The sequence below is a fragment of the Morone saxatilis genome, unplaced genomic scaffold (genome assembly GCF_004916995.1).
Source record: "Morone saxatilis isolate NCDOM2014 unplaced genomic scaffold, NCSU_SB_2.0 Contig7, whole genome shotgun sequence".
Classification (NCBI taxonomy): domain Eukaryota; kingdom Metazoa; phylum Chordata; class Actinopteri; family Moronidae; genus Morone; species Morone saxatilis.
The window spans coordinates 7,185,915-7,210,876 of record NW_023340246.1 but is presented as its reverse complement, the minus strand read 5'-3'; the positions used below and the strand labels follow the sequence as shown (position 1 = coordinate 7,210,876).

Genomic DNA, 24,962 nt, shown 5'->3' with positions numbered 1-24,962 from the left:
TTCCTCCCTTTGCTTTTTTCTTGTTCTACTTCAAAGTGAAGAGGTGTCTTCCCTTTTTAACCTGCTCTCCTTCAATCATTCCTACTGTATGGGGGGGATCACACACAGTTCGGGGAATGCTGCAGTGAAGCCCCTGCTGTGTCTACCTCATGTCAATACCTCAGCGCCAGTGTATTGACAGAAACCAACTTTCTCCACAGGGACTGACTGATCATGGTCGCCGTGGTCCGCTCTCTCATGGTACTGCTGCTCGCTCAGGTGTTGCTGGAAGGTGCTACGGGACTTATTCCCGAGGTCGGCCGGAGGAAATACAGCGATTCCGGGAAGCAGACCCCAGAGCAGTCGGAGAGCTTCCTCAACGAGTTTGAGCTTCGGCTTCTCAATATGTTTGGACTGAGGCGCAGGCCGACCCCAAGCAAGCAAGCCGTGGTGCCGCAGTACATGGTGGACCTTTACCGCATGCACTCAGCAAACGGAGACCACAGCACTAAACGACCCAAGAGCATGGGGAAACACGCAGAGAGAGCCGCCAGCAAGGCCAACACGATTAGAAGCTTTCACCATGAAGGTATGTATTAGTGACATACCTTTACCTGTCAGCCGGAGAGCTCCTCGGCTCTCTCAGACAACCCAAACCTATATTTAAACATGACTCAGAGCGTCAAGACTGAACTTCAGAGTCTTCACTGTTTTATAGAGCGTTAGTCATTTACAGGTGACACGCGTCCACGTTTTTTGTAACTCTTTAATGCGTTTGGGATTGCTTTAAACTCACTGACACGATTACAAACAAGCATCTCATGCACAATTAAATGAACTCTCATATATGTAGTGATGCAACCTTTAACCAAACATGCCCGTGGCCCAGCTGTCACATGCTTCAAAAACATCAAGGGGTGGTGGTATCCCTGGGGTAATTTGTTTCTTAATAATTGATGGTGTTTGCGTGGGCTCTGAAAACAGTTTTTCCAGACACGCACCGCGGGAGCAGGATAAAGGGCGGTGTGCCTTTGCGCAGGTGATAGTCATCACCCTGTTACTTCAATAACACACGACATGACATTATACTAACACGCATTATGACAAAGTCATCGTGTCAGACTGAATTCTGAGTCATTTTTAACTGGACTGAAATTAGTCGTAGGCAAAGGGGAGAGGAGGGGTTGCGCGCCTTATTCTTTCCAAATCACCCCTCTCTCCGCTGTGCGCCATTACGCACGTTCCAATAACACCATAATTGCTCACTTAGTTTATATGCTGGATATGCGCCGATTGTTGAATTCAGTGTTTAAGTTCAATTTCATTTTACTTCCAAGGCAACATGTGCTGCTCAGATGAATAAGGCTCACACACTGAAGGTTCGTGGATCCTGGCTAAAGTGCATTAGTTCACCAGTCATACGCTATGTGTTTATACAAGGTTACTGATGAAGTGGGTTATTTCATACTGTCTAAAACAATCTAGCAGGTGGAATTTAAACCTAAGGGATTCTTTATTTCTATATTAAGTATACTACTGAGCAGCAGAGTGGGCAGCACTTGGGAAAAATATTAAAATGATTTATGTATGATTAAAAAATATTTAGCATTCAATTTCCTATGATCCATGTTCCAGTTTTCACAACATACAAGTTCATAGGGGCTCTACACAGAGTCCTTATACAGAGTCCTAAGTGTTTGAGTGGGGAAGTTTCCATCAGGGGTGAGTCAGAGGGGTGGTTGAGTGGTTGCTTGGGTGCTCTCCAGAGGCCTAGTGCAATGACACCCAGTGGCTACACTGACACACTACAAACAAGCCTGGCCCGGGCAGCCAGTCTGAGTGACTGTTCCCTGCCCACTACTGGAAACCTCTGCACCAGGCCAGCACACACCTTGACACCACCGGCCATTACGAATGTGTTCAGACTGTGTTTACATATGCTCCCCTGGTTCTTTCATCCTATGCTAACAGAGCTGCTGGGTTGTTAGTCTTCCCATGTCAAGAGACGTGCAATTGATGGCTATTCCATATAATAAGCATGTATCTACAGATGTAAGTGCAGCACATCAAAGCGAACAGCTCTAATCATTCATCACATCTGCCTGCTGATATTAATTTCACTAAGATAATTAGTTTCACAGCTATCAGTTTTCAAAAATACCCATTTTCCATGCCAAATAGAACATTTCCACTATTACACAGGAAGTGGCTGCCAGAGACAGGTCCGTGATGAATGACCCAACATTAGCCTTTATCTTTTGTTTTGGCATGCAGCGCAAAAAGAAATTAGGAATGTTGATACACTCATATCTGTGGTTCACACGTTTTTGACAAGCCTCAACTTGTTCACACAGCCTTTTCTCGGAGGACAGCCATAAGGAGAGAGTGAGAACGCTGCTGCAGAAAGAAACAGAAGGAGTGACAGAGGAGGAAAAAGAAAGAAAAGAGGATTTGGGGCTAAGAGAACAGAGGGAGAAGGGGATTTGGGAGCTGAGGAAGGAAAGAAAGAGAGGGATTGGGGACAGAAGAGAGGGAACGAGAGACAGGGGGCTTTCCCACATCAAATGAGGAGTGATAGGCCTAATTGAGGTCTTTGTGCCTCTGGAGGGAGGTTTAGGATGAGATGGTGGAATTTCCTAAATGCCCCCTTTGAAACAGGCAAGAGTTCAAAGTTTGTGTTTATTTTACCACACCAAACAGATTAAAAAGTGTGTCTATACATCATCTATGAACTTCATAAAGTAAGAGTTCAAAGTGGGGCTGCCTCAAAGAAAATTGCAGCTTTTACTAAGATTTCTGTCATTAACTGTACACTATAGAGGGGAATACCAATGAGCTTAAGTGTATATATATGACTTTCATATCCCTCAGGGCAACTATAATAGATTTTTTGAATGCACTTTCAGAATGGATAGCAAATAACAAACATTGTATACTGAGCTTTCTATTTGTGGTCTATAGATTCTCTCCACAATTTAGATATTAATAATATCCTACGTCTTCTCTTGGTAATGGCTTTCAGAAAGAATTATCTTTCATACTGCAACATTTACAAGTGATATTTCAAAGCCAGTTCTCTAAAGGTTAATGCAACAATTGGCATTTGTGTTAGCTTTTTATGTAATCAATTTTAGATTTCCATGTTGCTCTTTTGTTCATACTCATCTTTGATTGTACTTCAACGTGTGATACAACTTTTTTATGTGCCATTCAAACTAGCAGGTTTGATCTTATCAATAGATGAAAGCGCACTGCTTTCATCTTCTGACATTTAACCAGGTACATTTATGGGCATGACACTAATGATGGTATTACATCACCATGAGAATTTGCCTGAGTTACACATGCAGAGTTTTCATGTGTATTACGCCTGTGTGACAATGGCCAACACCCACTCAATATAACCACGTGGCAGCTTGGCTGGCTGCATAGAAAGAAGGCTGCAAGTTGTGTCCGGGTATACACACAATGTGTATTGAGTGAGAGAGCAAAAAAAAGCATGTGAGAAACCATCCCTGGCCAATGTTTTCCTGCTACCAGTGGATCCAAGAAGCCAAGGCTTTAATCATATACAGTATATTGTTTCTCATTCTGGTACCATGTGTAAACTATTTCTTTCATCCTTGGCATGCATCTCACAACCCAATCCTCTTACACTATCTTTGTCTCTGTGCTATCTTTTGTAGAGTCTATGGAGGCCTTGGCCAGTCTAAAAGGCAAAACGACCCAGCAGTTCTACTTCAACCTCACTTCCATCCCTGATGAGGAGCTTATCACCTCTGCAGAGCTACGTATCTACAGGGATCAGGTCATGGGAACTGCACCCCTCTACAACAACTCCAGAAACAGCAGCACCAGTGATAGTGCTCCCGCTGGTGGCTTCCATCGTATCAACATTTATGAGATATTCGGAGTTCCTGCCCCTCATGGTAGAGAACCTCTGGCACGTCTACTGGACACTCGGCTAGTGCAGGACTCTTTGAGCCGCTGGGAGAGTTTTGACGTAAGCCCTGCTGTATCTCAGTGGACCTCTGGGAATGGCCACAACCATGGCTTCATGGTGGAGGTTCTTCATCCGGAGGAGAGGGAGATGGATGCGCGGCATTCCCAGAGACGTAGCAGGCATGTCAGGGTGAGCCGGTCCCTGCACCAGGACCAGGACTCATGGCCTCAGGCTCGGCCTCTGCTGGTGACGTATGGCCATGACGGCCGTGGGGACTCAGTACTCCACACACGGGAAAAACGTCAGGCGGCGCTCCGCAAACAACGCAGGAAGCACCAGCACAAGGCCAGCTGCAAGAGGCATGCCCTGTATGTGGACTTCAGTGATGTGGGGTGGAACGAGTGGATAGTGGCACCCCCTGGCTACCACGCCTTTTATTGCCATGGGGAATGTCCGTTCCCCCTAGCAGAACACCTCAATTCTACCAATCACGCCATTGTGCAGACGCTGGTCAACTCAGTCAACTCAAACATCCCCAGAGCCTGTTGCGTGCCCACTGACCTCAGCCCCATCTCCCTGCTGTACCTGGATGAATACGAGAAGGTCATCCTGAAAAACTACCAGGATATGGTGGTGGAGGGATGTGGCTGCCGGTGAGAGACTGACAGTGGTATGGATAGAAAGAGAGATTGGGCAAGAGAGACTGAAAGAGACATCAGAGGTTACAATGGACACCCGGTTTCCCAATGAAGACGTTTATTTATATGAAAGAAAGACAAAACAGAGCTATTGTGGAAGAAGAAAAAATACTATATATGAATATATTTATGTCTACATAAAGTTGGGAAAAATAAATATTTTAATCAGAGGAATATTCCTTTACTGGTTTTAAAAATGTATTTCTGATGTACATTTCGAAATGGGTGCAATACCACATGAAGTATAATGCTCAGATTTTTATTTTGTATTTATTTCTATTATAACCACTTTATTTGTAAATAAATAATGTGTATTTATCTTGAAGAAACGTGGTCACTGCAGTTGTCAAAGATAAACTTCAGTAAAGCAGCCATTGTTGATGTATCTATGTCAGGGCCAACATGTGTGGCTGGCATGAATAACAGGGTTTCAAACTGACAGAAATTAGCTGCAAAAATATGACACGACAAGAAGCTCACACTACACTGATTGCAAACCAAGCACTGAACTCTTTTGGTAAATGTAATTGGAAACCAACAACATTAGAAGTGTAGAGAGGAAAGTGACAGAGCCGGGTCAGGGTGCCGCTGGTGTAATGAACTGCAGTAGGGTGTAGGGTCACAGGACGGGAGTGACAAGCTACAAGCCCACAAATGTGATAGACTCCCATGGGAGGATTAGAAAAACATGAGAGCATGTTTTCATGCATTACATGTCACTGCAAAGATCCCTGGGAAGGATCGTTTAGAAGCTAGTTCCTATGTTTTTTCTGTTTCTAACCAACATTAATGGAGAAAAAACAAAGGACCTGCAGGGCTTCAGAGGAAGGTCTGACAGGGTGCAAGGTTTATTTATAGTAAGATTTGAGAATCAAAGATTGCAACAGGCTCTAAGCAAGAAAAGAACCTACTGACACTTTAATTAATAAAGACAAACAAACACACACCTGCACCTGTCCACATACTGCACATGCTCAGACAGATTCTTCCCCACTGCAGAGTTTGGCTGCCTTTCTTTGTCGTTTCTGAGTCATGAGGCTCTGATGTGTTTCCACACTGAAGTACAAAAAAAAAATACAGGAATGTTTCACAAAACTACTCAGCAGCAGCAGATAATGAACTGCAACATAAATAATACCTGAACACTGACACCAAAAAGCTTACGAGCCATGTTTTATTCACTAAGACAGTGGGGATGGCTGGCTGGCAAAAACAAAACATATCATGTGTTGCAGTAAGACAGTTTGAAGCATGAACACCTGAGTCAATATCTTCATAATGCAATGTTTTCGATGGAAACAACGTAATATCTAGACCAAATTGAATTGACTAAAACTGCTCCAGAAAGACACAGATGAAAATTTATAGTGTAGCCACAATAGCAGATCAGATAATGAGAGGGAGAAGAGAAACAGAGAGGGAGAGTTTTGCGGAGTTTGACTGACTGCGTTTTCTGCTGTGTTTGCATTAGAAAGGGTTTGGAGGGATCACAAGGCAGCTCAAAATGCTCTAAATAGAATGTTTTTTATGTGAGCGCACATTGGGACCGTGGAATGTTGGTTTTCAATCTCAGACACATGCACACGCTTGCATGGAAAACCAACGTGGTTGTTTTTTCAATCATCTATTCAAGGGTTTCCTGGTGGGCTTTTTCTCTTCAAAAACAAATGTGCATTGAACAAAGATACGCTTGTTACTTATATAGGAAATGTAAATCAAAACATTTAGAAGGAGCCGTGAGACTTTACTCACAGGCAGTAAAAACACTGAAATGTCACCATTTTTTCATGTGCCTCAGATCATATCTGTTTACCCATTCTTATCCTCCAATGATGTATAGCACCTGGCTACTCTAGATGATGCAACTATCCAATTATTTTATACATGCACGCACAGACCCACACACACACGCACCTCCTCCACGTCCTTTCACATTTCAGATTCAATGTTCTGCATGTGTTATTTTATTCTACCTTGCATCTCCACCCCCGCCCCCCGGGTCCCATCTGGTGTCCATTTCTCCTCTGTGGACCCCACCATACCACAACCCCGCACATGGGCTGCACATACCTCTGCCAGTAGCAGCACGATTTTAATGGACTTCGGGAGGAAGTCACTTTGCTGGCTCACTTAATGAACATTTGATAAAAATCAACAGCCTTAACCCCGAAAGGTTTTGGGGAATTTTTGTGTTGAAAAAATGTTCGATTTAGTGGTTGTCCTCTATAGTTCAAGTCCATAAACCTTTCATTGGGTTGGGTGGAAATACTGCTCCCAGGGTGGGTGACAAATGGGTAGCACTCCTGAAACTCCCCTACGGCACCGCATCCCAGCTGCGTTGGGCTCCAGTGTGAGCTGGCCACTGTTCCTCCTACTTCTGGGGCTTTTTATTTTAGAGCCACGTTAGTATCAGACAGCTCCTTAGGGACCGCTCCTAAACTTCTTGCTAAGAACAGGGGTCAGGGGTCAAAGTAATGAGGACCTATTATCTCCGCCATCACAGACTGACTTCCAGGCTCATCACGTCATCACGTACTAGTGACCTCAAATGTGGTCAACCACCGGTTAGGACTGAGAACATGTTTGTGTTTCATCCTAGTCTGTTCTTTTTATCCAGATTATGCACATCACAGACTTTAAAACAATCTATTTTATGGCTCGAAAGAATTGATGATGAGCAAAAAAAGTCTGTGTGTGACTGTGTATTCCATGATTTAGTTATAAAAGCTGTGATATGTGTTCTTGGCAAGATTCTCTTCACCTGCTACACAGACATCTGTAAAGTCACTCTTTAAAAACAGATTTTCCTCTTCCTTCTCCATGAACATCTGGTAAATCTGTTAAAGGTGTCCTTCGCTGTCTTTGTTTACGCACAAACACACAACAGAGCAGCCGCACAACTGATGAGCATAACACTGGAAGCTGGGACCTACCCTGCGTGGCAGGGCTCATTCGCTTTTGTTTGGTGCGCTGCAAACCACACCAAAACTATCTGCAGCTCCAAACAACCTAAATCATAAGGGTTATAAAATCAGATTTCCAGATTTCTGGCTAGCCCAGAATTGGAAAATATGTGGCGTGCCGTGTATGTTTGATGAAACGGAGGGCTCAGGCACTATGGGAGATCTCGACTGGCTCTGTACCAAGGTGTAGAGAAGTGAAGAGAGACAGTGGCCACTTTTGAGTCTTTTTTAACTTTGGATCTTTTCTCCTTCATGTGCTGCACACACTAATTTTAGAGGTGGTGCGCCTGGTGTTTTTTTTTCTGTATTCTGAGAACAGCCAGTGAGATGACGTCCAGCATAGCTAAGACTGTGGCATCTGTGCTGCAGCTCTGAACACATCAAACAGACGGGCGTCTACAGATTCAGGAGCAGAGCAAATATGGAAATTACTTTTCCAGAATGACTGCACGGATGATAGTACTTTTACATGTATACAATCTTAGCCTTTCATTCTTCCACATGCACATATCTGCTCGTACAAGCACAAATGAATCTGTGAACACGTGCCACAAAAGCACTGGTTTTGAGTCATGGAATGTGTTTGTACATTCACATTACAAAAGGCAATGACAGCAACATTACTAAACACTATCGCTTGCTTGCTCCTGAAATACGTTCTGCTACTACCATTACTGTAAGAGCTAATCATCCATGCAATCACAGTGGAGTTGGCCTGGAGTGACATGCTGAAATGATTACCTCTGGCTGGGACTCAATGGAAGAGACCATTCTGTAGCCTTATTCTCACAGCAGAATAGTCTCGCAGCTAGTACGGAGTTAAAAGCCTGTCTACCATTATGATACTCTCGAGAACAAGGCAATGAAATCTTAGAGGATAGACGAGACCTTAAGCCAGACATTTTTTACTGATGGGCGATGGGGGCCAGCGGCAGAAGGAGGAGCTCGTTACATCAGAGCTGTTCATCTCTCATCCAATGACTCTGATTAACTCACACATTTCTTATGATATCTAGACACCGGGTGCAATACTCTTCCTATCCTGCTCTCTCTCACTGTTTTGATTACAATAAATTATATGAAATAGGGTGAGAGAAATTACTGGAGGATTTGGGTAAATTATAAGTTAGGGTACGGGTAAGGTAAGTTAATTTCCTTTTCCTTATATTTTTAACAGTTATTCTGTGATCAAATAGGAATGGACTGGAGGATGTGTACCTTGCACTTTCCACAGAGGATACAGGAAGGAGTTCCATATGGACCACATATGGGCTTCTAAAACAGGCTTGAGGATAGATTTGCCTCTAGACACTGATCTAAGGTCAGTGTCGTGTTTATTCCTCTGATGGTTACAGTTAGGTTTGGGGGGAAGGGTGAACCCGATTTGATTCTGGAACCTTGCTGAAGGGCGTCTCCTACACCCCAAGCTTGAAAGGGGCTGTGTGGTTACGGGAGCGGCCTCCATCTTTGTAGCAGGAAGTGAAGAGATCAATCAAAGGGAGCTACATGACATCCCCCAGCCTGCCTGTTAAATAAATGTCAATCTCAGGCACAGTAAATCATATGCATTACCGCGCATATAACTTCAAATCAGCAATGTTCTTATTCAGAGCTAGCAATGAATAATAAGCTCAAAACTATGTTTGATGACAAATAGTAGACACACACATATATATATCATATATATATATTTACTAATTTATCGCACAGTGTGCTGTGATTAATTGTGACAAATAGCTTTTTTTCTTCTCAAGACTGAAGCTTGTAATAATTGATATTTAAATGTAGAATAGGGATGTTCCTGGCGACTTAGTTTTCTGTCGATTAAACAAATGTTTAATTTAGACTAGTTGACTAGTCTAAAAGTAGGAAAATGCTCAGAAAACAGTCAAAATTTAGCAGAATTTAAAGACACAAACCGCACACACCACACAAGTTAGTCAGTCTGTTAGATACCCCAGGTAATTCTGTTACACTTGTTTGATGTGGGGTGGTTTGTTACATCTCTATCTGCATTTAAATGTCAGTAAACGCGTTGGAATACAACTGAAATGGGCAAGATATGGACATTTTTTGCCAAACAAAGCTGTAAATGATTAGGAAGAAAATGGAGATGCTGTTCATGTTATTAAATGAGGAGAGAGATCACTCATATGGCTGCTTGATCATTGTGGGATAACTTGATACATGATGTCCATGTTTTCAGGGAACAGGTACGCTAAAGCTACGTAAGCTATATAAACTTTGCATGTCAGTCAGCATATACAGCAGTCTAATGGTCCCCTGAGAGCAGCGTCCTTTTATTGTGTAAGCATGTTCATCCTCCGTGCCCTTTTAACCTTCACTCAGACGTTTTAGGTCTCCTATTATATATTGATGTTTTTATTCTTTCCTTCAGTATTGGCTATTTTAACATAGAAGGAATCTGCATAATTCAGACACCAAAAGCATTATTAACATTTGAATAAGTTTTGGCCCCAAAATAAAAATAATTAAATGATTAAAACTTACATTTAGTCAACGTTCCCATAGTGCTGTATGAAAGGGGAGAATACTGTTGTAACAACTCCCCCCCCCAAATACCTTTCGATTATGAATTTGTTTTCATGTCCAGAAAAAACAAGTTACCATAGATCATTATTAAACCACAATGGGCTCTAAATAATATGGGAACCTGTTTTTCTTTGGGCTCTGCAGTCTACTCAGTGGTTAGACTTAACATGTTTAAACTGTGATTAGTCAGTCCATAGTATGTTCAGCTGATATTCAATGATCAATTTCTAATAGTGCTAACCATAGACTAACGAACACCTTAGCAACATGCCTGTTAATTTCAGCTTGTAAGAGGCATTACTGTGCACTTGACAATGAAACAGGAACCTGTTTCTATTTAAATCTGCACAGATATTGATACAAAGTTTCCAGTTTCTTTGACCAATGGCTGGTGATTTCTTATATTATTTAACTGTTGCTCAGAAGTATCTTTGTATCTTTCTGCCCTTTCAATTGTCAGTCTGGTTGAATCATTATACAGCGGTTTGTTCTCCATGTACAAAATATAGCTTTTTTTGCAAACCCTCAATACAAACTAACATCTATTTGTAGTCCTTTCAGCCATCTGACTGTACCAAATCAAACTTTTGTGGTTGGTGACCCCAAACTTTTGAGCAGTAGTGTACACACACACACACCCACGCATATATACCTAGATGGCCTAGATGTTGATCACTACATCTGATGAGATGAGCTTATATGAACTTTTATCTGACAGTAGATGGCAACAACCCATCTGCAACACTGTCTGGTTGATACCGCAAAGCCTCCTATCTCCCACTGTATGCCAGTCACAATGGAGGTAAAAAAGATAAGATTTGACTTCTTTATGACCACAGAACATGTCTCCACAGTTTAGGATTACAGAACGCTAACACTACTATCATTGTCATGAGTTGCAAAGTGTCGATGCAGCACCTTGTGGAGCTCCAGGCCTGGAACCCAGTCCACCAAGCATCAGTTGATCCCCAGCTATGAAAGGAGACCTGTTATGGAGTTCGGGGCCGCACTTGGTGGTCTATGAGAACAAGCTGGTGCTGAACCTTTTGTACTTAGAGCAGATTACCAGGAGGCTGCTTCCAGATGCAGTGCACCAGGGAAAACAGGCTCTCTTTCCCTGGGTGGTATGGGACAAATCTATTCCCCACACTTTTCTCATTAGCGTAATAAGCTTTGTATAAACCACTGGACTGCCATTGTCAAGGACACACACACCATCTCCTCCATCCATCCATCCATCCACACAGTACATCTCACACATATCTGTACTGGAGAGGTTGTAGGTTGGAAAATGAAAAAAACAAACAAAGATGAAAGGCTTGAAAACACTTATTTTGAAGATTGTCCAACCTGTATACATATTGTACAATCTCCAGCCCTTGAGCATGTGCTGTATTGTATTCACATTGATGTTACATATACTATGCAGTGTAGGAATTGTATACAAAAAGTATAATAGTATACAATAATATTCTCTATGCTCAATTTAAACGTAGTATGGATTGTTTTGTAACCCATCAGTTATTTTGAAAGGGGGCTTCATCAACCTGATTGCACAGGGAGATGAGAGAAGCTTGTTTATGTAAAGAACAAGTCCACAACCTGAGGGCCCCAGCTAGCTCAGCTGTGAGGTGTAACTCACACTCCTTCAGCCCGCTCTCCCACAGCCTGTCAGTGGCATGGCAAAGTCTGCCTCACCAAGCTTCCTGTGAGTCACTTCCTGTCCTGCACCTGCACTCCCTTGAGTGATGTCATGGCAGGTTTTCCTCTTGGAGTCGCACACTCCCCGTCTGGCATAATGCGTGTATGCATGTCTGTTTATGTGTGTACATCCATCAGCATGCCTGGCCCCAACTTCAGTCAGCAGAACTGCGGTGAATGCGGCCCTTCATAGTTTTAGTGATGACCTCCTCCGTGAGGCAAAGGCTTTGCAGAGGCACATCAAACAGACAGGGGAGGAAGAAGACAGTGGTAGATGGAACATGGATTCAGTCCCAAAGCTGGATTATTGTGATATCTTTCTCCTTCGCTTCCCTCTTCTCTAAGACACAAATATGTCCTTTTGTTGCCTCCTTGTGTCTGTGTATTCAATTACTCATAAGAGTCCTTCTGTGTGTCCTTACTGAGCTTCACGTAATGAAAACTTGACCTTTATGAGAAAGGAGTAGTTCTGTTTTCCAGTGAGGAGAAACAACCTCTAGATGTCCTCAATATCTGTAAGAATAATTACAGTAGGCCTTTCTACCATCAGTGACCGCAGTGAAAATGATAGATTGAGGGGAACGCACTACTTGGACAGGCCCATGAGTAAATGGAAATATTGTATGAGAATGAGTGCATACTTTTTTCCTTTATCCTGGGCCGTAAGAAGTGATGTTTTTTTTCAACCAACCATTTTTTTTTGCTCTTTTTTTCCCTCAGGTTGACTGTGTATGTACGTGAACGGGCAGGAAATGCCTTACAGCTCCCATCAGCAAAGGAGAAACCCGTTACAGGTCAAGGGTCACAAGAGGAAGGCAGCAGGCATATATCAATATTAATTTCCATTTCTGTTACATTCACAGACCTCTTGCTAGTTTCACTCCTTTATAGAGTGTGTTATGGATCATTAGTTCTTGCTAGCTGCCTGTTGACAACATTAACTGCTCTAATGGTAGTCTGTGGGAAACTCAGAGCTGTGTCCTCCCTTTTAGTGTGTGTGTGACATTCATCTGGTTCTGGTGCTGATAGATGGTGTAGACCAAAAAAAAGGCCAGTGCGAGAGAAAAGGAAGCCTCACTCACACTCTGGTTTTCTTTGACATCCACATAACTTCCTCACGACTGGACTTACATAAAGCATACAGTCGCCTGTTCAGGGCTGCTTTGTCCTCTTGGTGAAAATGCAGTTGTGATGCACTATTATTAAGAATCCACAGCTGTCACAGCGGAAATTGATTAAGTATACTTAGAAACTTATTTTCCTCATTAGAATGGGCAGCATTTAGAGGGCCACAGTTTACCAACATTCGGGGGTTGACATTGGACTGAATCTCTGTACTGTCACTGTGCAAACTGCGGGCGTTCTGTTGACTGGGACATAAAATAGTGCTGTTGGGTTTTGGGTTTCCAGAGCAGGATCAGGGCTGCAGTATATTGAGTCCATGTGGAGAGTGCGTTTTTAATCTGAGCCTTACCCACAGTCCTTCCTGTTTCTAATTTGGCGCTGCAGCGGTTTTGTCCCGAGGCCAAGAGCCTCTCTTCCACAGAGTGTCTATTTCCTCTGAAGTGAATAGTAGCAGGTGTGCTGGCCCAAGATCCCTTGGAGAAGTCTGCTTATGAATGGCCCACATCTCACTCTTTCTTGCCCGTCTTTGTTTTCTTTTTTTCTTCCTTTCATTCTTATTTTTCATTGTCTCAGTCTTTCTCTCTTTTTCACATTCTTTCATTCTTTCTTTTCTGTTATGTCTTCACCACTCTGTGGTCATTCCATTGTCTCGCCCTCATCTATTCTGATTTTCTTTTATTCATCCCATTTGCTCTCTTTGCTTCCTTCAAGATCAAGGTGTAGTACTGATAAGTCATAAAGCGGCAGCTTGTGCTAATGAAAACAATAAAAGACAACGGCAAGAAAAAGGGCAGCACCATCACATATCAACCCTGCCAGACATCTGACATAATAAATCACATAAAACAGCGGAACTGTCAAAACATCCAAATTAGATTTAGAATTGAGTTTATTGGAATTGCTTTTGTTGTGGAAGACATAATACCACCCTTTAGCATTTGCAACTATAACTATCTTGAATAAACTTACACACAGTGCAAATCCCCTAAATAATGAACACAATAAATATGCAGGAGAAGCAGGAGGAGGAAAATGTATTGTGTATGAGCGAGATACTCAATCTTCCACGCGCTGTAATCAGGCCAGCCTGATCACCAAGAACTCATCCAATCTGTGAGCAGAGGAGACATGCTGTCATGCTGCTTCAAGGAGGCACTGCGATTGGAATTAACCTCTAGTGACCTTCACTTCTTGTCCCCCCTTCCCCAAAACACACTCCCTAATGAGTTGGGCTTGAAGGGGTGCAGCCTTTGCTGTAAGGCAAATAAATCCTATCAAGGCAAAGTCATATTCTCACTTATCTCTGAAGAAAACAAGGCAAAAGAAACCATGTTGGTTGCCAATGATTTGTGACTTAATACAGGGGTGAAATACGGCTGCAAAGCCATTAAGGAAATGAGAGTCTAACCAAAGGGTTGTTTAACTGGAACACATGAACTCTTAATGATGTTTGTGTTTATTCAATTTTGCTTCCACATCATTTGCCAAAGCAGAATTTGGTGTAAAGCTTATGAGGAGAGGTTGCAGATTCTGTTCCCAGAGACTTCATAGCACTGCCTAGAACTGTAGACATGTTTTATGTCATGGTAACAATAATTTAATTCAAGAGGATATGTACTTTGTAGGGTGTTGCTTATCTGCATATCATCGAAAATTATAAACATTCTTTAAACCCTTGTCACCCACAATCAATCTATACCACTTCAATTTACTTATTTTGTGGAGAAATAACCTTTGACCCTCTAGTAACAATGGAAGTTCTCCAGCCTCTGTTCAGGTCTCATTCCCCCTTCTGCTCTTCTGATTCTCTGCCAAAGTCAACCACGAGCATTTACGTTTCCAGCCGTGGCGTTTCCGGCATCTGCACACGCTTGTGTTTACACAGGATGTTCAAACTTGATGCAGATTAAACAAATCCAATTTGGAGGCTGAGTTCAATCACCTCCTTTATTTCAACATTAAGTAGATGAAGCTGGGAGCCAGATCGCCACTACCATTTCCAAGAGGATTGGGTGGGGGGGGGGAACAATCTGTACACCAATAAGTCCAGAAAGTATTTTGAGAGTATTTATATGTGGATAGATGTCATCCGCTAGTTCCCACAGGCTTGCATGTGGTTGGATTTGCTCAGTGTGGTGTAGGGTATTTTTTCAAAAATCTCCAGCTCTCCCTGGCAGAGTGTTGTGGGCCTTCGAAGGGCCCATGGGTAGTTTGGCATTGGTTCTGTTCCCACACTTATGGTGTAAACGGAGGCCTGGCTTTGTGCTCACATGCCCAGACCAGGCACACGTAGCACAATTCAATGTTATGAACATTTCATTTTGCCAGGACTTTTTTTCATCTTGCATCAGATAATCACTGATTACTCAGGAAACACAGTATAGGTCAGACGCCAATTGTGCCAAGTTCACTTTCTCGTATGGGAGAGTAGACAGCTTTCAAGTTTGGCTGAGGTTGGTCTACAGGCTTGCTGGCCCAGTCTTCTCTTAAGCCAAGGTTCAGCTCCATGGGTTCAGGACTGTATGGGAAATGCTACAGAAGACTGCATGGTCTCTGACCTTTTCACAAGTACAAAGGGACCTTCTTTGTGTCCAGATGAGTCATTTGTTCAACAGGATTTTTAATTGCTGCTCACTCCAAATAAAGCCCTGAGTTTGGCTGGTGTTTTTGTCCTCACCTGGGTCCTCTTTTGCACTTGGGAGGGGTTTTGACCTTCCACGGCACCTGTTTGGCTAGCGTCCGGCTGCCCATCTGCTCCTAGCTAATGCAGCCATCCCACTTCTACGGAGCAACTCCATTCAGGATGGCTAGCTGTCCGCCTAATTGTATCACATTCTACAGGCTTTGTCCTGGCATTCCCTCGCCAGCTAAAGGTTGCCGAAATCTCATCCGCCACATCAGAGGGGCCCTATTAACCCCTGACCCCTGGTTGGTGTGTGTGGACAAGGTCGCTCCTCACACCCAACTCCGGGCCCATTAACACGTCGCCCCACAGCAGAAAAACTATTTTGACGGGCTGTAATTGGCGCTAAGTGATGGTGGACAAAGGCCCCCTCTGTGCTGCCTGCTGGACTGAGCGGTACTGACCACTCTCTGAGCTTCACGCTTGACATTTCCTTACTGAGTCCGATGTGAGAAGAGAGGAACTGGGGAAGCCCCTTCCTGCACCACCACCTCCTCCATTTCTCCATCCCTTCAGCCCCTTCTGCTATTCGCCATGGCGCTCCTTTGAAAACGTGAGATAATGAGGTTCTAGTGGGGAGAGCTGGCTGGAGCAGAATTGCATGGTCCAGATCTGTGGAGGCTGATTAATCCAATGGCGGGCCATTCCTTTCAGAGCCAGCCTAATTAGTTTATGTTAGCTGGAGAAGGTCAGGGGGCGTGTTTGACTGAGGCCTTTTCTTTAAATGCCACAATGGTGTGATGATCTGTGGATGCAGGTGCAGCAATCAGCTGCTTTAATGTTGCTGAGCTGCTTTGGGTATTGGTTGTACGGTTGAGTTGCAAACTGGCAAAGACAATGAGGTCTTTTACTTGTGAGTATATGACATTTTCAAACCAGTCTCCAGCCATCTAGTTGGCTTTCCAAGTTTATTAGTCATGAACTCAAATGTTATAATGCTCTACAAATAACCAGGGAAAAACCCTCAGCATTGTATGTGGGATAGAGGTTAAAAAAACTGAAAAGATGGCAAGCCAGGACATCCGGACAACTACGAAGAATAATTTTACTGGTAGTCTTGGCATGCATTATTGTATTGCTAACCCAGAGTCCACCCAGTGAATTACAAACCACTTAGAATGAGTCACCATGTTAATATATGGAACTCCCTCCTCCTTCAATCTTATCACCATTTACCTTGACTGAATTCATATTTATGGCATATGCAAATCCCCTCAATGACTGACTGTGATCCCAAATTCCCCCCGTGCTGTGTACAGCTTGTGTCCTTAGCAACACTCCAAGGGAACCCAGCCAGGCTTCTCTCACACAAAGCTGTATACTTAAGACAGGTCTAACTCCCTTCCCCATAGGCCATGCCATGCTCTCATCCCCGTATTTAACAGCCTGACGTCAGACAGGAGCAGAGGAGGCAGCAGAGGAGACTTTAATACTAAATCTCTCCCCCTGTCATTACCGGCCTGTGTGACCGCCTATCAGAGGCCCTTGAGTGATGTGGGAAACCCTGGGCCCTGTCCTCCCAACCCCTGTAGGCCAGGCCGCCTGTTCTGTCCAAACCAAACTCAAAACTACAGGACAGGCACAGCTAGGGTTGACATCAATGAGGCGCCGGGCTCTTTATGCCCACTCTGTGGTCAGGAGGAGAGAAGCCTGGATATTAATCTCTCTCTCTCTCTCTCGTCTTTACTCGCATGCTTTCTTCCTCTTTCCCCTTCTCACCACGCTAGCCGTATTTCTGGCATCTCTGTCCCATTAAGGCTAAATCAAATGAAGGCATAGACTGTTCATTTTGATAGCTGTTGCAATTGCAGTTGCAGCTGGAGGAAGTATCCTCTCAAACTCTGACAGTGTGGATGGGAGGTAAGCCCAGTTCCGAATGATGGATAGTACCAGCAGCTTAAACTGAGGTTGGGCTTCTTTTTTTTAATGCTAATCTCTACATTAATAATTGCCTGGACTGTTTTGCTTTAGCCTAAATAAGTCAACCACACCTTCCTTGACACTCAAGACCACTGAAGCCGACCACACTGTTATTAAATCCAGAGACAGGTCTCTCACATGTAATGGTACCATAAAGCCTCAACAGCATTCAACTGACTGACTGGTAAAGTACTAACTGCTTATTTACATACTGTAAAAACAGTACAACTAATAGTTCAACTAGTCTCATACTGAGTATAAGGCACTTCATTATTGTCTCTATTATTCCAACACCTGCAAGGAGGAAAAAAAATAACCCAAACATGCCAACACAGTCAGTTAGTCCACCAGCCCATGTGATGTGGGTCTTTATGAGAGGACACCTGTAGCACCCAGCGTCCCCAGTTGGCTTTGTTAAAGCCTCTGAACTGGGTGGGGGACAGAGGGGAAAGCTAGAGGGCCGGACCCTGGCTTAGCCCCGAAGGCCTTAACTATCACTCCAGTCCATGGGTTGCCTTTGGCCTTGCTAACTGTTCCATGAAATGGGCCCCAGGAACAGTGCAAACCTCCCAGAAACAGGCCGCTCACTGTTAGCCAACAGTGCTCCCTTTGTGTGAAAATTGTCAAAGCTGGCCCTTTTCTGCACTGGTTCTGCCTTTCTTTTGAGCCTCAGCTGTGAGCAAACAAAGCTGGCTTAAAGGTTTGCATGATGGTTAGCTAGTTAGCTGGCTAGCCGCATTAGTGTTTGTGTCAATGAGAGCAATGGAGTTTGTGTTTCCTGTGTTCTGCAGGTGGGGCTTCAATGGCTAATGAGAGAAGACCCAGTCAATGCCCCACTGATGAGGCCATCAGAAAAACCACTAACCCTATTTTTTGTAGTTAGTGGGGAGTGGAGCTTAAGGATTCATAATGTGATCCAAATGAAACATTCAATGCCTTAGCACTCCTTGGGATCATTTTGAGTTGAATTGTTCAATTTCAGCAGGTAAGCGACCTATAAGCCTTCTAAAGATATCTACCTCTAGCCGTTGACCATTTCAATTTTGTGTCATCCACAGCTCAGAAAAAATTCTGGTCTCTGGTTGAACAGCATTGTCACTAATATGATAGAGAAAATAAATTAATACTTAAACAGACGCATAAATCAACCTCAAATTATTTCATTACAGAAGCAGAAAATAATTGCTGTTTATCTCAACGGATATTTACTGTGTTGTCAGAGCATAACATGTTCTGAGGTAACAGACTAAACATTTATTAAATGCTATTTGTTATGGGGTTTTATCTGTGGTTGAAATGGACCATCAAGTCACCACAGCTTTGGGTTCATGTGACTGAACTCCTAGAAGATGTGTTCACTTTTAAGGCTGTGTGTAATGCCAAGAAGCTATATAACACTACAAAAATGAGCTATAGCCACAACTTCCATGGCAAGGATAAATGCTCCAACATATTTATTAAGGGAGATAAACTTTGCTAAAGCAGACTTTTCCTTTTTTTCCCTCCTGGATGGAAAGGAAAACCAGTAGCACTTGGTTTAACCGCGTTTCACTTTGCATAATTGTTCCCAAGGTTGCTGTTTTTTATTTCTAGGCTTTCTGTGCCAATATGATTCAATTTCTGTGGCCAAGCCAAATATTTGCAGCATGGCCTACGCTTCTAAACTGAGCTGTAGTTTGGGCAAAAAGAGGTTTGTCTTGCCAGCAGAACTGAACAGACATGACAATAAACAGATTCACTGCTCATCAACAACTCTGCTTCTAATCACATTGTCATTCTCATTACTTACTCTCTTGTGCAATAAATTCTTCAGCGAGTGGTGAGATAAACACACAATCGTTGGAGGCATTGAAGTTTTACTACACTTCAATCCACACCTGCAACGCACTGAGCTATGTGCTGATGGTTTGATGGTAAACCGACTGTTTACTACTTCTTAGGAACAGATGACACAAACTGGAGGGAGTCAGAGTCATTTACAGTTAGTTAAATTCCCTGCTGAGAGGCCCAGCTAAATGCTTCTTCCACAGACCTTGCTGGGAAATATTTGCAATGGTTTCCATCCAGATCTGGGTCACTCGGTTCCACATTCACTGCACAGGTGAGCTGGAGCAGGTTTGTTTGGCATTGGTCATTGGCTGTCCTTTCCTTTCCACAGGGCTGGGAAAGCAGCACCACATACAGCTTGCAACAACAAGAGATGCTTTTGTCCATAGCTTACCAGGGAGAAATGACACCCCTAAGCCGCCTGCTGCCAATGTTGTCCAGGTCTCCCAGGACAGTCCCCAGGGGCTACAAGACCTGCTGCGGGCCAGTCCAACAGAAGCAGAAGGAGAGTGAGAGCCCTCGGGAGAATAGGTAACTCTGTCAGCCAGCCGTGCTGCTGCAGCATGCAGATGAAAACAACCTCTTTCACATTGAGTGTGTTTTGGCTTCCAGGGGTGTAATCATGGATGATTAGCCTAAGAACTCAATTCCGAACGGGGACTATTCCTTATTCCTGTCACACTGTCAGAAATTATATTTATCTACCACTTTTCCCAACTGTCCCTAGACATAAAGGGAGACTTGACTGATCAATGGAAATCAGGCAGGTGTGTGATATTTATTTAAATATAAAAAAGTACTTAATTTTAGAATGTGTCACGTTCAAGTCACAGGTCATCTCAACAGTTTTCAATTTAGTTCAAGATGTAGGGAATAAAAGACTTACAAAACTAAACTTGCACTTTTATATTTAAATTTTACTATTTTCATTTTAATGAATGTTTCCCTTTAAATAAACATTTTGAAGTGTTTATAAAGTCGAATGCTGGCACATCATTTATGAAATCAAACTTATTCTGTAGCTTACATTTCTTGTTTTACAAAATAACTTTTCTTGAATCACGCTTTAATCAATCTACATTAAAAATGTACTGTACCATGTTTTTTTATTATTTAAATCTCCAAACTGCCTCAAAGTGAACTGAGAAAATATTATTCTGAAATGAGTACAAAGAGCCTTCATTGGCTTGTAGTTAGTTAATGACTCAAGCAGCATGACACGTTACGAGGACTGATGTCACCCGTGGCCAGATCATCACCCCACAACAGGTGCAGCCTTCTCTCTTCCCTCTCCTCATGCTCATCTTGCTGCTGCTTGTTTTCCTTCTACATGTGGAAAACATCTGCATAGGTGGTCCCTCTCTTTCTTTCAGCCCCCCTCTCCTTCTCTCTCCACCCCTCTCATTTACTCCCACCCCCATTCTGTCTCTCTGTTTCCTTATGTCTTTCTCTCTTTGTGCCGGAAAAGGGAAGTGCTGATTGTAAATAGGGAGAGGTGTCAGTGCCAGAAGAAACGGGACGCATATTTCTGGATCCAAGCTGCGAGGTTTACCGAAGCATATTTTTATCATGAAAAGCCAACATGGAATGGGACGGCCATGTGCAGCTGCTGGTCTAATTTGCTCTAAGCATGTACAAATAGGACGGCCCACACAGACCATAAAAGTGGAGTGGAGGTTTTGCTCAACGCGGCACTTTTGTCTGACCAGAGGCACAGGGACGCCTTCCAAAGAACAAACAGATCACAAAAGAAAAAAGAAAATACACAGAGGCAAACTTGATAGTTTGAAATACAGTAGAATAACACAGAGGCTGCTTCAGTGTTATTCCACAAGTAAACAGTGTTTCAAGCGCTGTTTACTAACACCAATTCCATTTCATATTCAATAGCTAAAATTATGTAATACAACCTCAATGTTAATTTTTCAGGAAATATGCCTCCTGAAAAATATAACAATGTAATATAAATGTACTTTGTTTAACATTTCTAACTTCCTATGTTTGTGGTACTATTTTTTATTTATAGAGTCAAGGTCATTGGCTGTCAGAACATATATATATCAAACCCTTATGTATATATTTTTTCAACAAATTCTCAAGGTTGTTTCCCACCTTCAGAGCTGCACCAATGTCCCTCCTGTTCGTTCTCCATACATTTTATTGCGCCATGGAAAGTTTTATTTGCTCTTGAGCAATTTGCTCTGGAAACCCCCTGTAGATCCTATGAGTACTGTACGTTTGTACAAGTACACATTACATGCCCACGCATGGATACACGTGCACACATGCACGCACATACACACACACACACACACACACACACAAACACATAAACACACACTTACATATGTCTGAACGGGGTTTCCCTTTAGACACCGGATAAATAACTAACTTCAAACAGTAAACTAGGTGCTAATGAACTGGATCCTGACAGGGTTTGCTTTCCGCGAGCAGAGACCCACCCCACAATGGATCCATTCACAGGATCTCAGCCATGGAAAGTGTTGGTAAAGTAATCCCGCTAGAGTTTATGCGACCTTTTCTAACTCTCAGTACGTCTTTCTCCCCTCGGGGCTTTAAGGCCTTGCCAAAAACAACACTGACCTGCATCAGCTGATACAGGCAGAGGCTACCAACATTTGCATATTTCAAAATGGCACCCATTCACAACCAGTTGGCAAATTGATGTGGGGAGGAAAGGAACACAACGCCCTGCTTCCTCTTACGCTGTACCTGTGAGATCAGTCACGGCAACTTCAAGGCCAGTGTCAAAGGTTGTTTCTTCCATGTTGCACTGTAGCACAGGACGTGGCTGGATGGCATCTGAACGCTTCCGAGCACATGTGGCCAGATCCAGACCAACATCCTCTGCATACGGGACCTGCAAGAAAAGGGGGTATTTTATCTTCAGCAGAATATGGGCAGTGTTCCCACGTTCTCTCTGTGTGCTCCGACAAAACTAATAAAAGTCACTGCATTTCATATGGCTTTATTCAACACATTTGATATTCACACAGAAACAAAAATGCCAGCTGCTGCAAACTTCCATGCACACCTGCTTCTGAAAAAGAAAAAGAAGGATACAGAGTTGATTTGAGCGACAGCATTTCATCATGAATTCTGCCTACAAAAAAGGACAGTGAACTCAGCAGGCTTAATATCTGAAAAAAAAGGCAATCTATCTGTCTTTCTTTCAATTTTGGACTAGCAGAGTATCTGCCTGAGGTGAATGATTACCATCTATCCATATGGTTGTGTTCACCTATATCTTTTATGTTTCTGGGCAGCAAAGGGATGAAATACTGCCGGTGACAGGTAAAGCGATACTCTGTAATGGAAGTTGTTTTACAGTAGCCACTTTTCAGAAAGAAGTGCAATATTTAAACATGTGATATCCTGTTCCAAACCACGGTTCAGAGCAGCCTCTCCTCTAGATGTGAGGGTCACACTGCGCTGACAACCTGTATTTATGGCTATCTGACCTGACACCATGAAAAGTTTTATTTCTGTCAGATGTTTCCATGCAAGGAGAGGTGAACAGAAAAAAGGGAATATCCGTCTTGGCTGTATTGTATGGAAAGTTCAAATGTAATTGAAAATGCATGAGCTTTCTGCATGTTTTAACTTATTTTTTAACTTTTTTAAAACCTTATTTTTGTATTTATAATTTTTATAGCATAGCCCTGGCTTGGTAACATTTTTATAAGCTTTAATGGAAACACCCACAAGCAAGGACATAAGACACCATTTACAGCAACACCAATGGCTCCACCCATATAAATAAACAATTAATTTTAGAAATAAAAGAGCCTTTATACTGAGCCTTTTTTGCATCTGAGGAGAGGTCGGTAATATTTAGGGAAATACAGGCACTTTTATCAACACGTACAGTCTATATTTAGTCAATCACTCTGCTCTAAGTCATAGAACCTCTCTGACCATCACACCTGGTTTGCATGACTCTCATCACGACAGAATTTCACATTACACTGACATTTGTAGAACAAATAACCTGCCAGGTGCAGGTTGTCCTTTCTTGACTTTTATTCTTCTATTTGGACAGGAAATGTTATGGAACTTCACGGTAGCTATCGAGGTCAGTGGCTTAAGAATAAATCAGTACGCCCATTATAAAAAGAAAGTAATAAAAAGGAAACATGGCTCAAATAGTGAAAATGAATCAGAGGCAGTGTAGCCTTTGTCCCCCGGAGCCCCACGCAGAGCCCAGAGCCTCTCCTCTAGGGCTGTTTCTCAGGCCTCCTGACCCCTCGGTACGAGTCCCACAGGATAAGACCCGAGGTTTTGTTGGGTTGTAGAGGTGGGAGCGTCCAAGGGGATGTAGGGGCTGAGGTGAAGGGGATGTGGAACGCCAGGGCGAGCAGTGGTCAGTAACCTTATGAAAACACCACCTTTGAACAGTGTTTACCTCCGAACCCGTATTAAGTCATGAATGAGGCCTCCATCTATACGTCAAAGAAGGTGGTGAGGTAGGTTCGTTTCTTGTTGCATTCATTACTCCCTCTCGCCTATCCCACCTCTCCACTACATCCCTCAAAGAACACCCCCCCCCCCCCNNCCCCCCCCCACTCCCTCAACTCACCCCAAAAGCATGGGGCTCGGCAGCATGAATGGGGCATTGTGATGCGTCTCCGTCACGGCAGTGAATGTTTTCACTTCCATTTGATCCGTCGGCGAGGCTGCTAATTGGGTAAGCGTGTTCCCAGGTCACCAGGAGGTTTCTCTTTCCATAAATACAGAAAGCCGGCAAAGGCTTCTACAGATGTTTTTTCCCACCCGCTTCCAAGTAGGTTCAGACCCGCTTCAGGCAGTCGATGTAATTTATTGTGTCTAAAACCACAGTCCAAAATTTTTCCTTCTCTCTCTCCTCATCACTCTAAAGACTACATTTTATCATTCTCCCAGGCACTGTAGTAAAAGTAAGTTGATATTTGTCCTTTCCTTTAGCTTGAACTGTGCGCACTATGTTGCCATTCGAACCACAGGTGTCACGATGACATGGACATGGTGTTACTTTGTCTGTACTCCATCCAGGGCTGACAGGTCCAAATGATGTTATTTTCCGTGTCTCTGTCCACCAATGACACAGTTTATGAGGCTCGGGGTTTATTTGTTTGTTTTTGTCATGGAATTTACATTTCCTCTCTTACACAAGGACTCAAGACGACTTCATATGCCAGCACTAAACCCTCAGCTGGAACAGAGAGCTTAGACTGGCTCACAGGCATGTTTGCTACACTTAATCTGTAGGGTGTGGTCAAAATGATCAAGTGGTCAAAGAAACTGTCCCTAAAGTGGAGCGCCCAGTTTTAAGCCCTTGTGTTGGTAAGCAGTAAGCACCCATACTGCGTTCTTACCAATTCTAGGGCAGTTCTTCTGACTCTGACATCTGTCCTCCCTGGATGGGCAGAGACAAGTTCAACATTTAATCAATAAAGTATGAAATTATCCATAAAAAAAGAGATACCACTCCAGACTTCCCCTGAGATGGTTTGTGATGAATGAAGCATGAAGCCAGGGCAGATCATTGAGAAGGACTCAAAAATAGTCTT

At 43.2% G+C, this 24,962-nt stretch overlaps 1 protein-coding gene across 1 annotated transcript in view; it reads left to right on the top strand.

Moving 5' to 3' along the window:
• The window catches only part of bmp2b (bone morphogenetic protein 2b), a 6,193-nt gene extending 1,270 nt beyond the window's left edge, over positions 1 to 4,923 (top strand). The window contains exons 2-3 of the mRNA XM_035678243.1: positions 201 to 568; positions 3,666 to 4,923. Of these exons, the coding sequence (XP_035534136.1) occupies positions 214 to 568; positions 3,666 to 4,579 (1,269 nt within the window). The 5' untranslated portion in view covers positions 201 to 213 and the 3' untranslated portion in view covers positions 4,580 to 4,923. The remainder of the gene's footprint in view (positions 1 to 200; positions 569 to 3,665) is intronic.
• The last annotated feature ends 20,039 nt before the right edge of the window (positions 4,924 to 24,962 follow it).